General features: G+C 43.7%; 1 protein-coding gene across 3 annotated transcripts in view; it reads right to left on the bottom strand.

Annotated features, from left to right (window-relative positions):
- The window catches only part of ECE1 (endothelin converting enzyme 1), a 76,448-nt gene that overhangs the window by 50,426 nt on the left and 10,796 nt on the right, over positions 1–15,226 (bottom strand). For all 3 annotated transcript variants that reach the window (XM_006862344.1, XM_006862346.1, XM_006862345.1), the window contains exons 3-4: positions 11,379–11,520; positions 2,090–2,302 (exon numbers count right to left, since the gene is read on the bottom strand). In XM_006862344.1, coding sequence (XP_006862406.1) covers positions 2,090–2,302; positions 11,379–11,520 — 355 coding nt within the window. The remainder of the gene's footprint in view (positions 1–2,089; positions 2,303–11,378; positions 11,521–15,226) is intronic.

The following is a 15,226-nucleotide window of genomic DNA, read 5'->3' as shown; positions in this document are numbered from 1 at the left end:
TAAAATAGCCAGTTATTTTCAGGTTCAAGCTTTGCTTATGTGCTTACAATCCTCTCACTGCTGGGAAGAAACAACTCAACACTGCACCTGGTCAATAAGTGTCTCCTCCAAACAAACAAAATGAAACGATACAAAACAACAACCACAATGAGGCATCACTTCACACTCACCCAATGGCTAGAATAAGAGACTCACACATGAAAAAACTGAACTCTCGGACATTGCTGCTGGTCAGAATGCAAAATGGTATAGTTGCTTTGGAAAATAGTTTGGCAGTTCCTCAAAACATTAAACATAGAGTTAGCATATGATCCAGTAATCACACCCCTAGGTATGTACTCAAGAGAACTGCAAACTTTATGTCCACACAAAGGTGTGTACACAAAAGCTCAGAGCAGCATTATTCATAATAGCCAAAAGATAGAAACAAATTCAAATGTCTATCATCTAATAAACAAAATATTATACGTCCATATATGGGAATTTAGTAATAAAAAGGTGTAAAGTACTGATGCTTGCTACATATGATAAACATTGAAAGCATTTTACTAAATGAAGTAAGCCAGTCACAAAACACAATATATTATATGGTTCTATTTATACAAACTATCCCAAATAGGCAAATCTAGAGATGGGTTGTATTTTTTCACCATACTTATTCAACCTATACATTGAACAAATAATCTGAGAAGCTGGATTACATGAAGAAGAATGTGGCATCAGGATTAGAGGAAGGCTCATTAACAACTTCCAATGTGCAGATGAGACAACCTTGCTTGCTGAAAGCCAAGAGGACTTAAAATACTTATTGAAGAAGGTCAAAGACCACAGCCTTCAGTATGGGTTGCACCTCAATATAAAGAAAACAAAAATCCTCACCACTAGACCTATAGATAACATCCATATAGATGGAGAAAAGAATTGAAGTTATCAAAGACTTCATTTTTGCTTAGATCCACCATCAACACTCATAGAACCAGCAGTCAAGAAATCAAATGACATACGGCAATAAGCAAATCTGCTACACAAGACCTCTTTCAAATGTTGAAGAGCAAAGATGTCAGTATGAAGATTAAGGTGCACCTGACCCAAACCATGGTATTTTCAATAACCTCATATGCATGTGAAAGTTGGACAGTGAATAAGGAAGATCATAGAAGAATTGATGCTTTTGAGTTATAATGTTGGAAAGTGCCATGGGCTGCCAAAAGAAAAAATAGAACTGTGTTGGAAGAAGTACAGCCAGAGTGCTCCTTGGAAGCCAGGATGGCCAGACGGCATCTTTCATACTTTGGACATATTGTCAGGGGGGCCCAGTCACTGGAGAAGGATTATCATGTTTGGTAAAGTGGAGGGTCAGAGAAAAAGAGGAAGACCTCCAATGAGATGGATTGACACAGTGACAGCATCAATGGGCTCAAGTGCAGCAATGATTGTGAGGTTGGCCCAAGACCGGGCAGTGTTTTGTTCTGTTGTGCAAAGAGTTAGTATGAATCGGTACTGACTAGACTGCACCTAACAACAACATAGATATGGGAGGTAGGTGAGTGTTGCTGGGGCTGGGAGAAGTGGGGAATGGGGAGTGACTGCCAGTGGGCACGGGGTTGCTTTTAGGAATAATGAAAATATTCTGGAATTAAATAGCGGTGAGAGATGTACATTCTGTGTACATACAAAAAAACAAACAAACAAAAAAAAAGCAACCCAGTGAGTAATATGCTTTATAAAGGTGAACTGTATGGTACATAGGTTTTATCTCAGTAAAACTCGTATACAAAAACCAAAAATTAGATTTCGCATTGAAGCCACAAAAGTAACAATCACAGCTGACAGTTCTGTGCACCCAATAAATTGTACCCAACAGGTTAATGCTTTATACATGTGCTGCACACCTCTCAAAGCTGCACTTTGGATATTAGAGATTAAGAACTGAGGCTCAGAGATAACAGCTTACCCAGGGTCACATAGTACGTGACGAGGCAGACATTCTGACTCAATACCCAACTCTTTCTCTTGGGGCCCAGCTGGGTGGGCAAGGCAGACAGCCCTCACTGCGGCCCATTCACCCGTCCTCCTGCTGGTTGCTTACCAAGAAGGTGCTTGATGATGGCTTGGTTGTGTTCCCAGAGGTTGCTGAAGGTCCCCCAGCGCGAGTGGCCATCGGGCACAGGATTGGCTTTGATCCAGCCGCCACAGGCATAACTGAAGAAGTCTTGACAGGGGTCTACCGTGGAATCCATGGAGTTCAAGATGGAGCTGGTCACTGAGATACAGGCCTCGCTCAGGCACACTTGGGGGGATCCTGCCAGAGACAAGAGGTCAGTGAAGGGCAGGCAAGGGCGAGGCTGAGGGAGCACAGTGCAGCTAGCTCGGCCCAGGGATGATACGTCACACTGGGCCCTTGACCCAAGATCTGGGACTGGATGATGGTGAGACCCTGACAGAGAAAGGATTTCAACAGATTTACCAACTCCTGGCTTGTAAAATCAGACATCTGTTTAATTTCTGATTTATTTACTCCTGATTGTGGTGGTGGTTATGTGCTGTGGAGTCGGTTCTGACTCTCAGCGACCCCGTATAGGGTTTCCAAGGCTGTAAATCTTTATGGGAACATAAAGCCTCATCTTCTCCCATGTAACCCCTGGTAATTTCTAACTGCTAATCATGAGATTAGCAGCCCGACTTGTAGCCATTACGCTACCAGAGCTCCCTACTCCTGATTGTAGTTGACCACAATCCTTTCTAGAGATTTCAAAAGTATCCCAAACCAAAGTGTTTCTCTTAGTCCTTTCTTCTTCCCTCCTTCCCATAAATATTCATTGATTTTTAAGACTTTGCCCCTGGCACTCAACAAATTCATTCCCTCATTCAAATATATTCATTTATTCAGCAAAATAATTGTTGAGTATGTTCTAGGTTCTTTGCTGGGTATGATATGTGTGTGTGTGTGTGAGAGAGAGAGACTATAAAGGCAGAGTTCTTTCCTTCAAGAGTTAATAACTTAGTTGGGGATATAAACATGATACAAGAAAAGTCAAAAGATAACATGAGACTGTCCTTCATTCTACAAGCATAAACTGTTTTCTATATGCAGACAAGATGGTGCCAGGACTTAGGGAGAAGGAAAAACAATTAGGAATAGGAGACAGGAACTATGAAATCATTCATAGACAGGAGAGTTACCTCACCGAACCCTCAAAAAACAAAAACAAAACAGCCCTAAGAAACTGTTTTGCTTATGGCCATTTTTATGTATGAGGAAATGAAGGCACAGAGAAGTCAAGAACCTTGCTCAGTGGCCAATGTGGGAGGGAAATCCTGCTCTTTCTCCATTATGCCCTTCCCTTCCCACTATGGGCCGGGTGAGGGTACTTTTTGGGCACCTGCTATGTTCTCCCATGATAACTGCCATACACTGCCAGGATGCAGGGCAGTCCTGCCTTTCTGATACCAGCTAAAGCAGGAACAGTAGTTGGCACCACTGGGCAGTGAAGAGGGTTGCCCAATTCTACATATGCCAGCAAAACACATATGAGCAGAGAAAACAACTTCTCTTTAGCAGGTTCTTACAGGATACAGGGCAGTGGTGGAAAGGGCTGTCCAAAGGCCAGAGAAAGGAAGAGGCCAGACCTCTGCATCAAGGCAGGTGAGGAGCTGTGGAGGTGGGTGGCTCTAGCAAAGAAACCAAACCAGACCCCGGCAGCCTCAGGAGGAGGCCAACCCTCGGGCAGGAGGAATCTGGCTACAGGAGGTAGACAGGGTTGAAGACCCAGGCTTGCGCTGAGGACACAGATGAAGCCTAATCATCTGTTGACACAGTCATGCTGGAGACAAGAGGGACTGTTTACTGAACACGGGGCATGCCAGACATTTCACACACTGTCATGACCTCATTCAAGCCTCACGACAGGCATCAGATACAGGTGTGAGCATCCTGTTTATAGATACGGACACTGAGGCTCTGAGAGAGTGAACAAACCAGGTCACAAAGATAAGTGGGAGAGTTAAGTCTGAACCCAGGTGTATCAGTTCCAATCCTTTCTCACGGCCCCTTCCTGGTCACACAGGAGCTGATTGGCAGGTTGGCTTCCCAACTGAGTAGGGGAAGACCTAGGTTCAAAGTAGCTGTTAGACCTGGGTTCAAATCTCAGCTATCTGCTGCCTGCTATGGGGGGGTCTTGTGTGAATGACCTCATCTCTCTGAGCCTCAGTTTCTCTATCTAGGAATTTGCAGAAGGACTGATTTCACAAGGCTGCTGTGAGAGTGAATACATTGAACATCTGAGAGATCAGAATGGAGGCTGGTGTCTCTAGCACGTGGTATCTCCCTCTGGCTCTTCAGGTTCCATTGGACAGAGAGCCCGGCAGAGGTGACTGGAGAAACGCTGAAAGCGTGAGGCCAGTGTGCCTGACCTCTTTCCCTTCACTGTCTTCAGCTTCCTGTGTGCCCATCCACTTCCCGAGGCCAAGTGGTTGGGGATGGGGACTAAACACCCTTGAGTCTCAGGGTCTGATGATAACCACCAAACCCACAAAAGCTCCCTCTTTCTCACTCTGTGCATATATATATATACACACACACACACATACACACACACACAGTGATGTGCCCCACTTCCCTAAAATAGCTCTCTTCTAATCTTTCTTTTGTATAGTCTCATCAGCTGAAATTTTATCAAGCTTCACTTCCAATAGCTTGCTAACATTAGGTATTATATAAAATATATTTTATATAATTATAAATTATATAAAATAGGTATTATATAAAAATAATGGGTAAGTAGCGTAGTGGTTACGAATCGGGCTACTAACCTCAGGGTCAGCAGTTCGAAACTACCAGCTGTTCCATGGGAGAAAGAGGAGGTTTTCTGCTTCCGTAAAGATTTATAGCCTCGGAAACCCTGTACAGGGTCACTATGAGTCGGAACCGACTCCACGGCACATAACAACAACAACAAAGATCTAAAAGTGATCTTTAGAGAGTGGACCAGAATGAAAGGACTGGTGGGGGCAGCTGTCCTGTCACCCTGAAAGCATAACTCAGTGGTTGACTTGTGGGCTTATTAACATCCAGTGACAAACACAAAGTCCTTCAGGCTGACTTCAGGGTCAGAGTTGCTGCACAACAGTGAAAAAAATCAGGTTTTCTTGATTCTGAGGTAAAGATTTGTTTTGCGATAACTACACAGTTTTAAAAAAAATTATTCACAACTATGGGGTTCTACTCATGAGGAGCACAAGAGTAAGAAGATAATCCAAAGCTCAAAAAAGGAACTAGTCTACATGAGCCAGGACCTCAAGTACGCTGAGACCACAAGAACTAGATGGTGTCCAGCTCCCGACAATGACCGTTCTGACAAGGGTCACAACAGACAGTCCTGGATAGAATGGGAGAAAAACGTGTGGCACAGCTCAAATGAGTATTAAAAAAGAGAAAAGTCAGACACACTGGAAGAGGAGAAAAGAGAAAACTCCCTAAGACTATTGCCCTGAGATACTATTAAAAAGTAGAACTGAGCCTAGACCCTGAGATCCCCTTTTAGTGAAATAGCAGAGTAGCACACAAAATACAAGATCAGCGCCCTACTTAGAAAACCATCCGTGTAAGGCCAAAAGGTCAACAATTACTCAAAAAACAAAGATGAGAAAACAAGGGGGCAGAGAAACTAGAGTTTGGGAAGTGGAACAAACAGAGCCCAGAATGTTGACACATTATAATAAATGTAGCTAATGTCATTAAGTGGAGTCCTGGTATGGAGCTGTGGGCTAATGTGCTGGACTGCAAGGTCCATCTGAACCTCAAGGGCAGCGGTTCAAGTTCACCAGCCACTCCTCGGAAACCCTTTACTGGGTCGCTATGGGTTGGATCTGACTCAATGGCACTTAACAACAACGTTATTAAATAGTTTGTGTGGAAAATGTAAAATAGGAACCTAATTTTCTGTGTAAACTTTCACCAAAAATTCAATAAAATATTATTTTTTTAAAAAAGGATTGAGCCATAAGTATGACAATACAGAGAGGAAATGGTAGGAGATTTGGCTTCATATCATAACTGAAACAAGGCCAGGGGCTGACTGTGGAACAGACCATCAATTGCTCATATACAAGTTCAAGCTGAAGCGGAATAAAATTGAAACAAGTTCATGAGAGTCAAAATATGATCTTGAATATATCTCACCTGAATTTAGAGATCCATTCAAAAAAAGATTTGATGTATTAGGCACTAATGACCAAAACCCAGAAGAAAGCAAAAGGTCATTAAAAAGATAGGAAAGAAAGAAAATAATGAAGTGAATGGAAGAAATGAGGAAGTATAAGAGTTGAACAGAAAATTTCAAAGGATAGTTCAAGAAGACAAAGTCAAGTATTAAATGAAATATGCAAGAACTTTGGTTGTTTCAATCATTATATATTTCTGAGTGTTTTTGTGTACACCCCCAAAAGAGGGAACAGAAGAAAATAATGCTGAATGGTGATGCATGGAGGAGACTGGAATCACTGTAATGAAATAATGAGGGTAAGACCGATGCTCGCCCATGTAAAGTATCATTCAATTCACAATAAAAAGTTAAAAAAAAAACAAAACACAGAAAGAAGGAATACACAGTCACTCCACAAAAAGAACTGGCTGAGGTTCAACTATTTCAAGAGGTAGCATATGATCAAGAACTGATAGTAATGAAGGAAGAAGTCCAAGCTGCACTTCAGGCACCGGCGAAAAGCAAGACATAATACAAATGGAAAAGTTTGCAGCACTAGAAGTACTGATTTGTGTATTCAGGACATTTGGAAGGCAGCTTACCTGGCCAACCGATGGGAAAAAAATCCCAATTTTGCCTATTCCAAAAAAATCCTGGTGTGGTGCTGCAGGATAAGCATAAGCATTTGGCCACAAGGTCTGGTTGAACCTAAGGTTGGTGGTTCAAATTCAGAAAAGGTGTGCACCAAGGTTGTGCTCTTTCACCATACTTATTCAGTCTGTATGCTGAGCACATAATCTGAGAAGCTGGATCAAATAAAGAAGCACATGGCATCAGGTTGGGAGGAAGGCTCACTAACAAGATGTGATGATACAACCTTACTTGTTGGCAGTGAAGAGGACTTGAAATACTTATTGATGAAGATCAAAGACTACAGCCCCCAGTATGGATTTCAACTCAATACATAGAAATCAGAAATCTGCACAACTGGACCAATAGATAATATTATAATAAACGGAGAAAAGATTGAAATTGTCAAAAACTTCTTATTGCTTGGATGCATAGTCAATGGTCATGGAAGTAGCAGTCAAGATACCAAATGGTATATTGCATCAGGCAAATCTGCTGTTAAAGACCTCTTTAAAGTGTTAAGGAGCAAAGATATCACTTTGAGGACAAAGGTGTAATGGACCCAAGCCATGGTATTCTCAATTGCTTTACATGCATGTAAAACAGGACCATAAATAAGACAAGCTATAGAAAGATGAGGCTTTCTACTCCCGTAAAGATTTACACCCTCGGAAACCCTGTATAGGGTCGCTATGGGTCGGACCCGACTCGATGGCACTTAACAACAACAACAACATAGAACTGATAGACTTGAATTATGATGTTGGGGAAGAATATGGAAAGAACAGTGGACTGCCAGAAGAATAAACAAATCTGTCTTGGAAGAAGTACAGCCAAAATGTTCCTTAGAAGTGAAGATAGTGAGATTTTGTCTTTTCAGTCCTTGGAGAAGGACATCGTGCTCGGTAAAATGCAGGGTCATTGAAAAAGAGGAAGATGCCCAATGAGACAGACTAACACAGAAGACTCAAACATAACAATTGTGAGGATGGTGCAGAACCAGCAGTGTTTTGTTCTGTTGTGCACAAGGTCACAATGAGTCAGAACTGACCCAACAGCACCTAACAGCAACAATAACATAGCTCAAATAACTCTAGATCAGATCATCTTATTTGGAGAAGTATTTTCCCCTCCCGAACTAGAAGATGCACCAAGATTTTTTTGGGTTTGGGGGAGAAGAGGATGTCTGTGCAGTTTGAAAAAACCTCTTCTCTACTATGATATAATTTTGTATTTGGAAAAGGAAAAAGAATACCCATTGTCTTTATATAACAAAAAACAGGAAGCAAAGCTTAAGAAAATTTCAGCTGATGGAACTAGCCAGAAGAAAGACTGGAAGAGAGTGATTGTCAGGCATTCGGGCACATTACAATCTGTGTGTGTGTGTACACATGAGAGAGAGAATAGTGTTCTTGTGGTGTTTATAAAGGGAAGTTGGGTTTAAAAACAAAGAAACTAGTCTCAAGGGGTCTATGTCTGAGCACCTCCTCTGCCAGGCACTGGGCTAGGTACCTAAAGGGACCCATTATTGCTGAGCTGACTTCAACTCCTGGTGACCCCATGTGTGCCAGAGTGGAACTGTGCTCCAGAGCTAGTTCAAGAGTTGATTTTTCAGAAGTAGATAGCCAGATCTTTCTTCTAAAGTACCTTTGGGTGGACTCAAACCTCCAAACTCTTGGTTAGAAACTGAGCTCATTACCTATTTGTACCACCCAGGGACTCTGGCCTAGGTTGTTAGGCTAGATGAAGCTTAAAAATGAAATTGCTTGATTATTTAACTGACTAGTTAATGGTTTGTAGCTCTCTTACCAAACATGCCTGGCTCAGCAGGCATTTAATGCATATTTAATGAATAAATGATTTCCAGGTCTTCCTCAACTGACATTAATGTTAACACTTTCAAAATTTGGGTCAAATTCCATCTCCTTAGGAAAGCCGTTCAGATCCCCAGCTGGGCTAGTCACCCCTCTTCTGGGTCCTCTGGCTGCCCGATATCCATTGTCCCAGCCCAGACTATGCAATTTGTGATGGTCATCCACGTGTCTACTTCCCTTACGAGACTGTGAGCTTGAGGGTAGGGCTAGTATCTTACTTGCTTTTTTATCTTCTTTGTCCAACAATGCAATTGGCACCTAGCAGTTGTTCGATAAACATTTGCTCAATGATAAATGAGTGAATAATGAGTGAATGAACAAAAGAGCTTTGTCCAACCCTCAGTCACCACTCCTGGAGGCAGAAACCAGGTATGGTCAGTCCAGACGTACTTGGCCTTGACACTATGCAAAACTTCAGAGAATTTTCTGGGTGGGAGAATTTATTGATGGTTTTTGGGCTGTTGTTTACAAAGTATCTGCAGTGTCTAGAGAGGAGGGCACAGCAGGAAGGTGGATTAAGGCATCAGGTTGCTCAGATGTGGCGACATCAGCTGGGTAATGGGTACCACTTCTTTAGGGGTCCCCTGATCTCCATGCAGAGATGGGATGTCCCTCTCCCTCAATTCTTGTTGTTGTTAAGTGCCGTGGAGTCAGTTCTGACTCACAGACCTGGGGAAAATCCTTCTTCAGTCCTGAACTGGAATAGAGGTAGAAAGTGGATGTCTCCTTTGTGGGTTCCCTTGGAAATAACAGCAGACATGTTTTTGGCCTGGCCAGGAACCAGCCCTCCGGGGCTTCTTGCTGGTGTCCAATGAAGAAAGATCCTGAGAACACTTCTGGGCAACATTGGCTGCTGGAGTCTCGTCTGTTCCCACACAAGGTCAAAAGTGGGCAGATTTGATTAATTAAATCTGACTAGGGTCCAGACTAACAGTCAGGGTGTTCTGAACTGGACGTTATTAAGGATGAAGGAGATGAGCAGAGAAAAGCCGCCCCAGGCCCAATCCTCCTCTGTCCATGCAATCATTTGTTTTGCAGATTATTTGCATATCCATGGTATGCAGGCTTTAGACCAGGCACAAATGGCTAAGGATTTCACTCAATCAAATATTCACTAAGTACCTGTTGGGCTAGGCACAGAACAAGGCACATTTGTTTTAAAAAATTAACAACAAAAACCTTCAAACTATTTGTTAGGTGCCATCAAGTTGGTTCCCACTCACAGCAAACCTGTATAGGGTTCCCAAGGGGTGGCTGGTGGGTTTGAACTGCTGACCTTGCAGTTAGTAGTCCAGTACTTAGCCTACAGTGCCACACTAGGACTCAAAGAGTCAGTTAAGTAATCAAACAGTTATTTCTTAAGCACCATTTACATGCCTGGCACAGAGGAAGCACTCACTAAATATTTGTGGAATGAATGAATGAATAAATGAATGACTATATATGTGAGCCAGGAGGGAAGCAAGGAAAACTCAAATGAAGTCCCCATCCCAGTCCAGCATGAACACCCACACAGGCCAGCAACTTCACAGAGAGGAAGGGCTCATTCAAGCTTGGGGGAGAAGTTCCCTGATCCTGCGAAGGGTCATGGACTCATTTAAGGGGGGAGTGACCAAGTCAGTGGGATGGTACCCTGAGCAAAGCCCTTAGAGGTTCCTCAACCAGGCAGACCATCTGTAATCAGAAAGCTAGATGCTAGAGTACAGCAGAATAGGAGAGACCCTGGCATTGGTTAGATTCCCTAGCCTTGATTTTTAACTTAAGACTCACTTCAATGCCTACTGAGCATCGGACCGGTGTGAGAGGTCTGGAGAATCAGCCTCAGAGGCCTGGCAGTGGGGCCAGGATCAAGCACTCAATATCACTTTCCATGAGGTGAGAGACCCACACCATTAGAGGTACACAGCAGTTGACTGGGTCACAAAGGACAGCTTTTCTAGGACAGGGCTTTGTTGGAGCTGAAAGGCCAGTTCTGGGAACAGTTCATACACTGGATGCACTGGGATTACTAAGGGAGGTGGGGTCTATGGCTGAACTTCAGCCTCCCCTCTCCCTCCCGTCTCAGCTCCGTAGCCTTCAGCAAGTTATTTAGTCTAGTGCCTCAGCTTCCTCTGTGTAAAATGGGGTCCAAAGCAACCACACCCCAAAAGGTTGTTGTGAGGAGAAAATGAGATCATTCCTATAAAATAGTGGTATGGTGTTCATGGGAAGTATCCAGTAAACAGAAGCCATTATTGCCTTTTACTGGACTTACGAAAGGGAGACAATACCAACCAACCCACCTCCTATCAACAACAGCACCCAGAGCTAAGTAAAGAAATCTTCCTAGGCAACATGCGTATCATTATCTCGAGCCCTAAACGCTGTCCCCAAACTGCGCATCAATTTCCCGACTTAAAAGGAGAGAAGACACAGACTCTGGCAGGTCACAGGACTTTTCCAAGTTCACGCAGTCAATAAGTTGCTGGGCCAGGATTGGGATTCACGTCCTGTAGCTTTAAAACCTTTACACTATCTGACACTGCCCACCTCCCAGGTCTCAGCCTAGCGCAGCAACAGAGACTAGCTAGTACCCCTTCTTGGGCAGAGAAGTTCTCCTGCCTTGAACAAGCAGGGAGAGACAGTAGCAGGAAGGAGTCAAGCCCATATGCAACATGACGGAGGCACCTACTTGTCCGGTACTGGACGCCCAGCGCTGCCAAGCAGGCTAGCAGCCCCGCTGTCAGAAGTACCACCAGCACCACCAGCCGCTTCTCCACCTGGGTCCGTGCAGCCCAGCACCTCTGGCCACTCCGGGGGCTGCGAAAGTTCACCTGCAGGGAAGGAGGCAGGAGGGGTGGGGAGAACATGAGCCCAGGGCTCCCCCTCCCCAGGAGGATGGGGCTCCGCTGCAGGCCCAGACCTTTGGGAGACATCAGGGCCACACTGCGGCCTCAGGGGTGGTCTGGTTCCCACGGACTCAGCCCTAATCCAGGAAAGGAGCCACCACCCTGCTTAGCAGCTCGGATTTGCTCCCAAACATCCGAGAGTTGGTAGCTCAATCCAGCCGGGCCTGTGTTTTTAGTGTCACTCAATATGGGTGAAAGGAAAAGGAAAAAAAAAAAAAAGCAGCTTTTCCCTGTTTCTTCTGAAAGGAATTCAAGAACAGGATGTTTGGACTTGCAGGCATCTAGGGAGTGTCCGCCTGGGCTCTCCTTGCAGTCGTACACCAATAGGGCCTGGACGAGGATGCCATGTCTTCAGATGGCACTCTCCCTAGCGCATGAACCTGTCACAATCCCAAAAGGGCTGCATTCTTCTCTATTTACAGATGAGAAACTGAGGTCCAGAGAGCTGTGTCCCTGTCACCCAGCTGATAAGAGTTGAGATTTGATCCCAAGTCTATGGATTCTGGAGCCCCCCGGTAGGTCAGTGATTTGGGTCTTAGGAGATGTTGGGGAGATGCAAGGAGAATGGGCTTCAATCAGGCAGATCCTTAAAGGGAGGGAAAATGCCCCCATCTGAACAGTCTAGCTAAACAGGAAGGGAGGCACAATGTGAGGAAGGAGAGGGTGTGGCAGGGTTCTCCCAGGCTTGAAGAGGGGACATGTTAGCCACCAGCACTCCGAGTCCTCAGTTTGGCTGCTCACACCTGAGACCAGGTCAGGGTTCCCCTCTATTGCTAGAGGTGCTTCCTGCAAAAGTGAGGGCCTCAGAACAGGAAGGGTCTTCTGGGGGTGGGCCTTGGCTCAGTGACTATGTGGCACCAAGTCAGGGTCCCACTGGAAATGCAGAGAAGAAGATGGGCTCCTTGCTTTCAGCTAGCTGCTCACTGGCCAGCAAGGAGACACACAAAGAAACAATTAGGGATAGGACCACCCCCACAAATACAGATAAGTTTGGCTGATAACATTCCTACATATCTACAAGGGGACTTCAAGAAATTCATGAAAAAAATCCACGATCTTTTCACCTCATTTCCCTATGCACTTTTTAAATCCTTCTTCTATGTGCTGCAAAGAGATCCATGAATCCATCAGTAGAGCATATAGGGGACAAAGTTATGAATCTTAGCCAGAACTAAATACCTAGAGGGAATGAATCATTGGACCTGGGAATTCAGAATCATAGTCTCGGGAAGATCTAGGTTAATTGGCATAACATGGTCCACAGAGACAATGTTCTATATCTTTGATGATTAACAACTGGGGTCTTAAAAGCTTGTGAGGGGGTCATCTAAGATGGAACAGTGGGTGTTCTCCCTAACTGGAGCAAAGAAGAGTAAGGAAAATCAAAGATTCAAGGAAACAATCTTAAGGACTGATGAAGCCCAGCCTCTACTAGACCGAGGCTGACAGAACTAGATGAGGCCTGACTACCACTGACCACTCTGAACTGGGTCACAGTGATAGGTCCTGGAGAAAAATGTAGAATCAGACCATAATTTACTGGTTTGATTAAGAAAGAATGTAGTAGTACCCCCAAGACTATGGCCGTCAGACACCCTTCAAACATGGAACTGAACTCACCCCAGAATCACCTTTCAGTCAAACAATGAATGGACTTACTAAGTGAACATATTCTTGTGAGGAATGTACTGCTCAAAACAGTCAAGCATTTGGGACCAAAAGAGTAGTATTTGTTCAACAACAAAACGCAGAAGGAAGGAAGAGGCAGGAAAGAAGGATGAATGAAAACCAGGAGCTCAGGGAAGAAATAGGAAAAGTGCTATTACATAGAGGGGATTATCATGAAACAAAAATTTATAAATTGTTGAATGGAAAAAAAACTAATTTGCTCTGTAAATGTTTATGCAAACCACAATTTAAAAAAAAAAAAAAGGGAAAGAGAGAAACGGGGTGGGCAGGAGTTCATTCAGGAAAAGCTTCCTGGAGAGGTGATGACCTGGGCTGGGTGTTCAAGAGTTAAGAAACAAACACCATGCTACTCTTACTAATTAGAACTTTGGGCTGTGTGGGCTGGTGCAGAGGTAGATAGCCTAAGATGATGGCACTGTCTTCATCACAGTCACAAGTTTACAAAGCGCTTCTTTGTTGTTGTTGTTAGATGCCATCGTGTCGCTCCCATTCATAGCGACCCTACATACAACAGAACGGAATACAGCCCTGCCCTGTGCCATCCTCACAATCTATATCTTCAGGGGTCTTCCTTTTTTCTAGCTGACCTTCTACTTTACCAAGCAAGATATTCTTCTCAAGGGACTGGTCCCTCCTGAAATAAGTCTGAAGTGTGAAGAGATGAAATATCACCATCCTAGCTTCTAAAGAGCATCCTGGCTGTACTTCTTCCAAGACAGACTTATTTTTTCTTCTTGCAGTCTATGGTACTTTCAATATTCATTAACACCATAATTCAAATGCACTGATTCTTTTATGATTTTCCTTATTTATTATCCAACTTTCACATGCATATGAAGCAACTGAAAATACCATGACTTGGGTCTGGCCTACCTTAGTCCTCAAAGTGACATCTTTGCTTTTTAACACTTTAAAGAGGTCTTTGTTTCTCATGTTTTAAAAAAGGTTCTTAGGAGACTCCCTCTACTAGTTGCTGTTGCTTTAGCGTTGGAGCCCCCTGGACCTCTGAGGTACTGGGAACAGGGATTGATCACCTTTTCTCAGCATATCTGCCCAATGCAATATGTTGTTTGATTTCTTAACTGCTGCTTCCATGAGCACTGATAGTAGATCCAAGTAAAATGAAATCATCAATAATTTTGATCTTTTCTTCTCTTATCATCATGTTGCTTATTGGTCCAGTAGTGAGGATTTTCATTTTTTATTTTACAGTAAACTGTAATCAACACTGAAGGCTATATTCTTTTATCTTCATCAGCAAGTGCTTCAAGTCCTCTTCCTATTTAGCAAGCAAGGTTGTGACACCTGCATACTGCAGGTTGTTAATGAGTCTTCCTTCAACCCTAACGTCATATTCTTCTTCATAGAGCCCAGCTTCTAGGATTATTCACTCAGTGTGGCTTTGTATGATAAGCACTGGACTGCCAACCACAATGCCAGTGGTTCAAACTCACCAGTCACTCTTTGGAAACCTTACACAGGGTCACTATGAGTCTGTACCGATTAGATAACACTTAACAACAATAACATACAGATTAAATTAGTATGGTATAAGGATACAATCCTGACTCAAAGTTTCCTGATTTTAAGCCATTCTGTATCCTCTTATTTTGTTCTAACAACTGCCTCTAGGGCTATGGATAGGTAAATGTTCAGGAATTCCCATTCTTTATAACATTTGTTGTTGTTAGGTGGCATCGAGTCGGTACCAACCCATAGGGACCTTACACAAAGCAGAACGAAACACTGCCCGATTCTGGGCCAACCTCATTACTGTTGCCACACTTGAGTCCATCGATGCTGCCACTTGGCCAATCCATCTCACTGGGGGTCTTCCTCTTTTCCTCTGACCCTCCACCTTACCAAACATGATATCCTTCTCCAGCAACTGGTCTCTCCTGACAATATGTCCAAAGTATGAGAGATGAAGTTTGGCCATCTT

Source organism: Chrysochloris asiatica, unplaced genomic scaffold (genome assembly GCF_000296735.1).
Source record: "Chrysochloris asiatica unplaced genomic scaffold, ChrAsi1.0 scaffold00047, whole genome shotgun sequence".
Taxonomy (NCBI): Eukaryota; Metazoa; Chordata; class Mammalia; order Afrosoricida; family Chrysochloridae; genus Chrysochloris; species Chrysochloris asiatica.
Note: the sequence above shows the minus strand (reverse complement) of the source record. Positions and strands in the feature narration are given on the sequence as shown.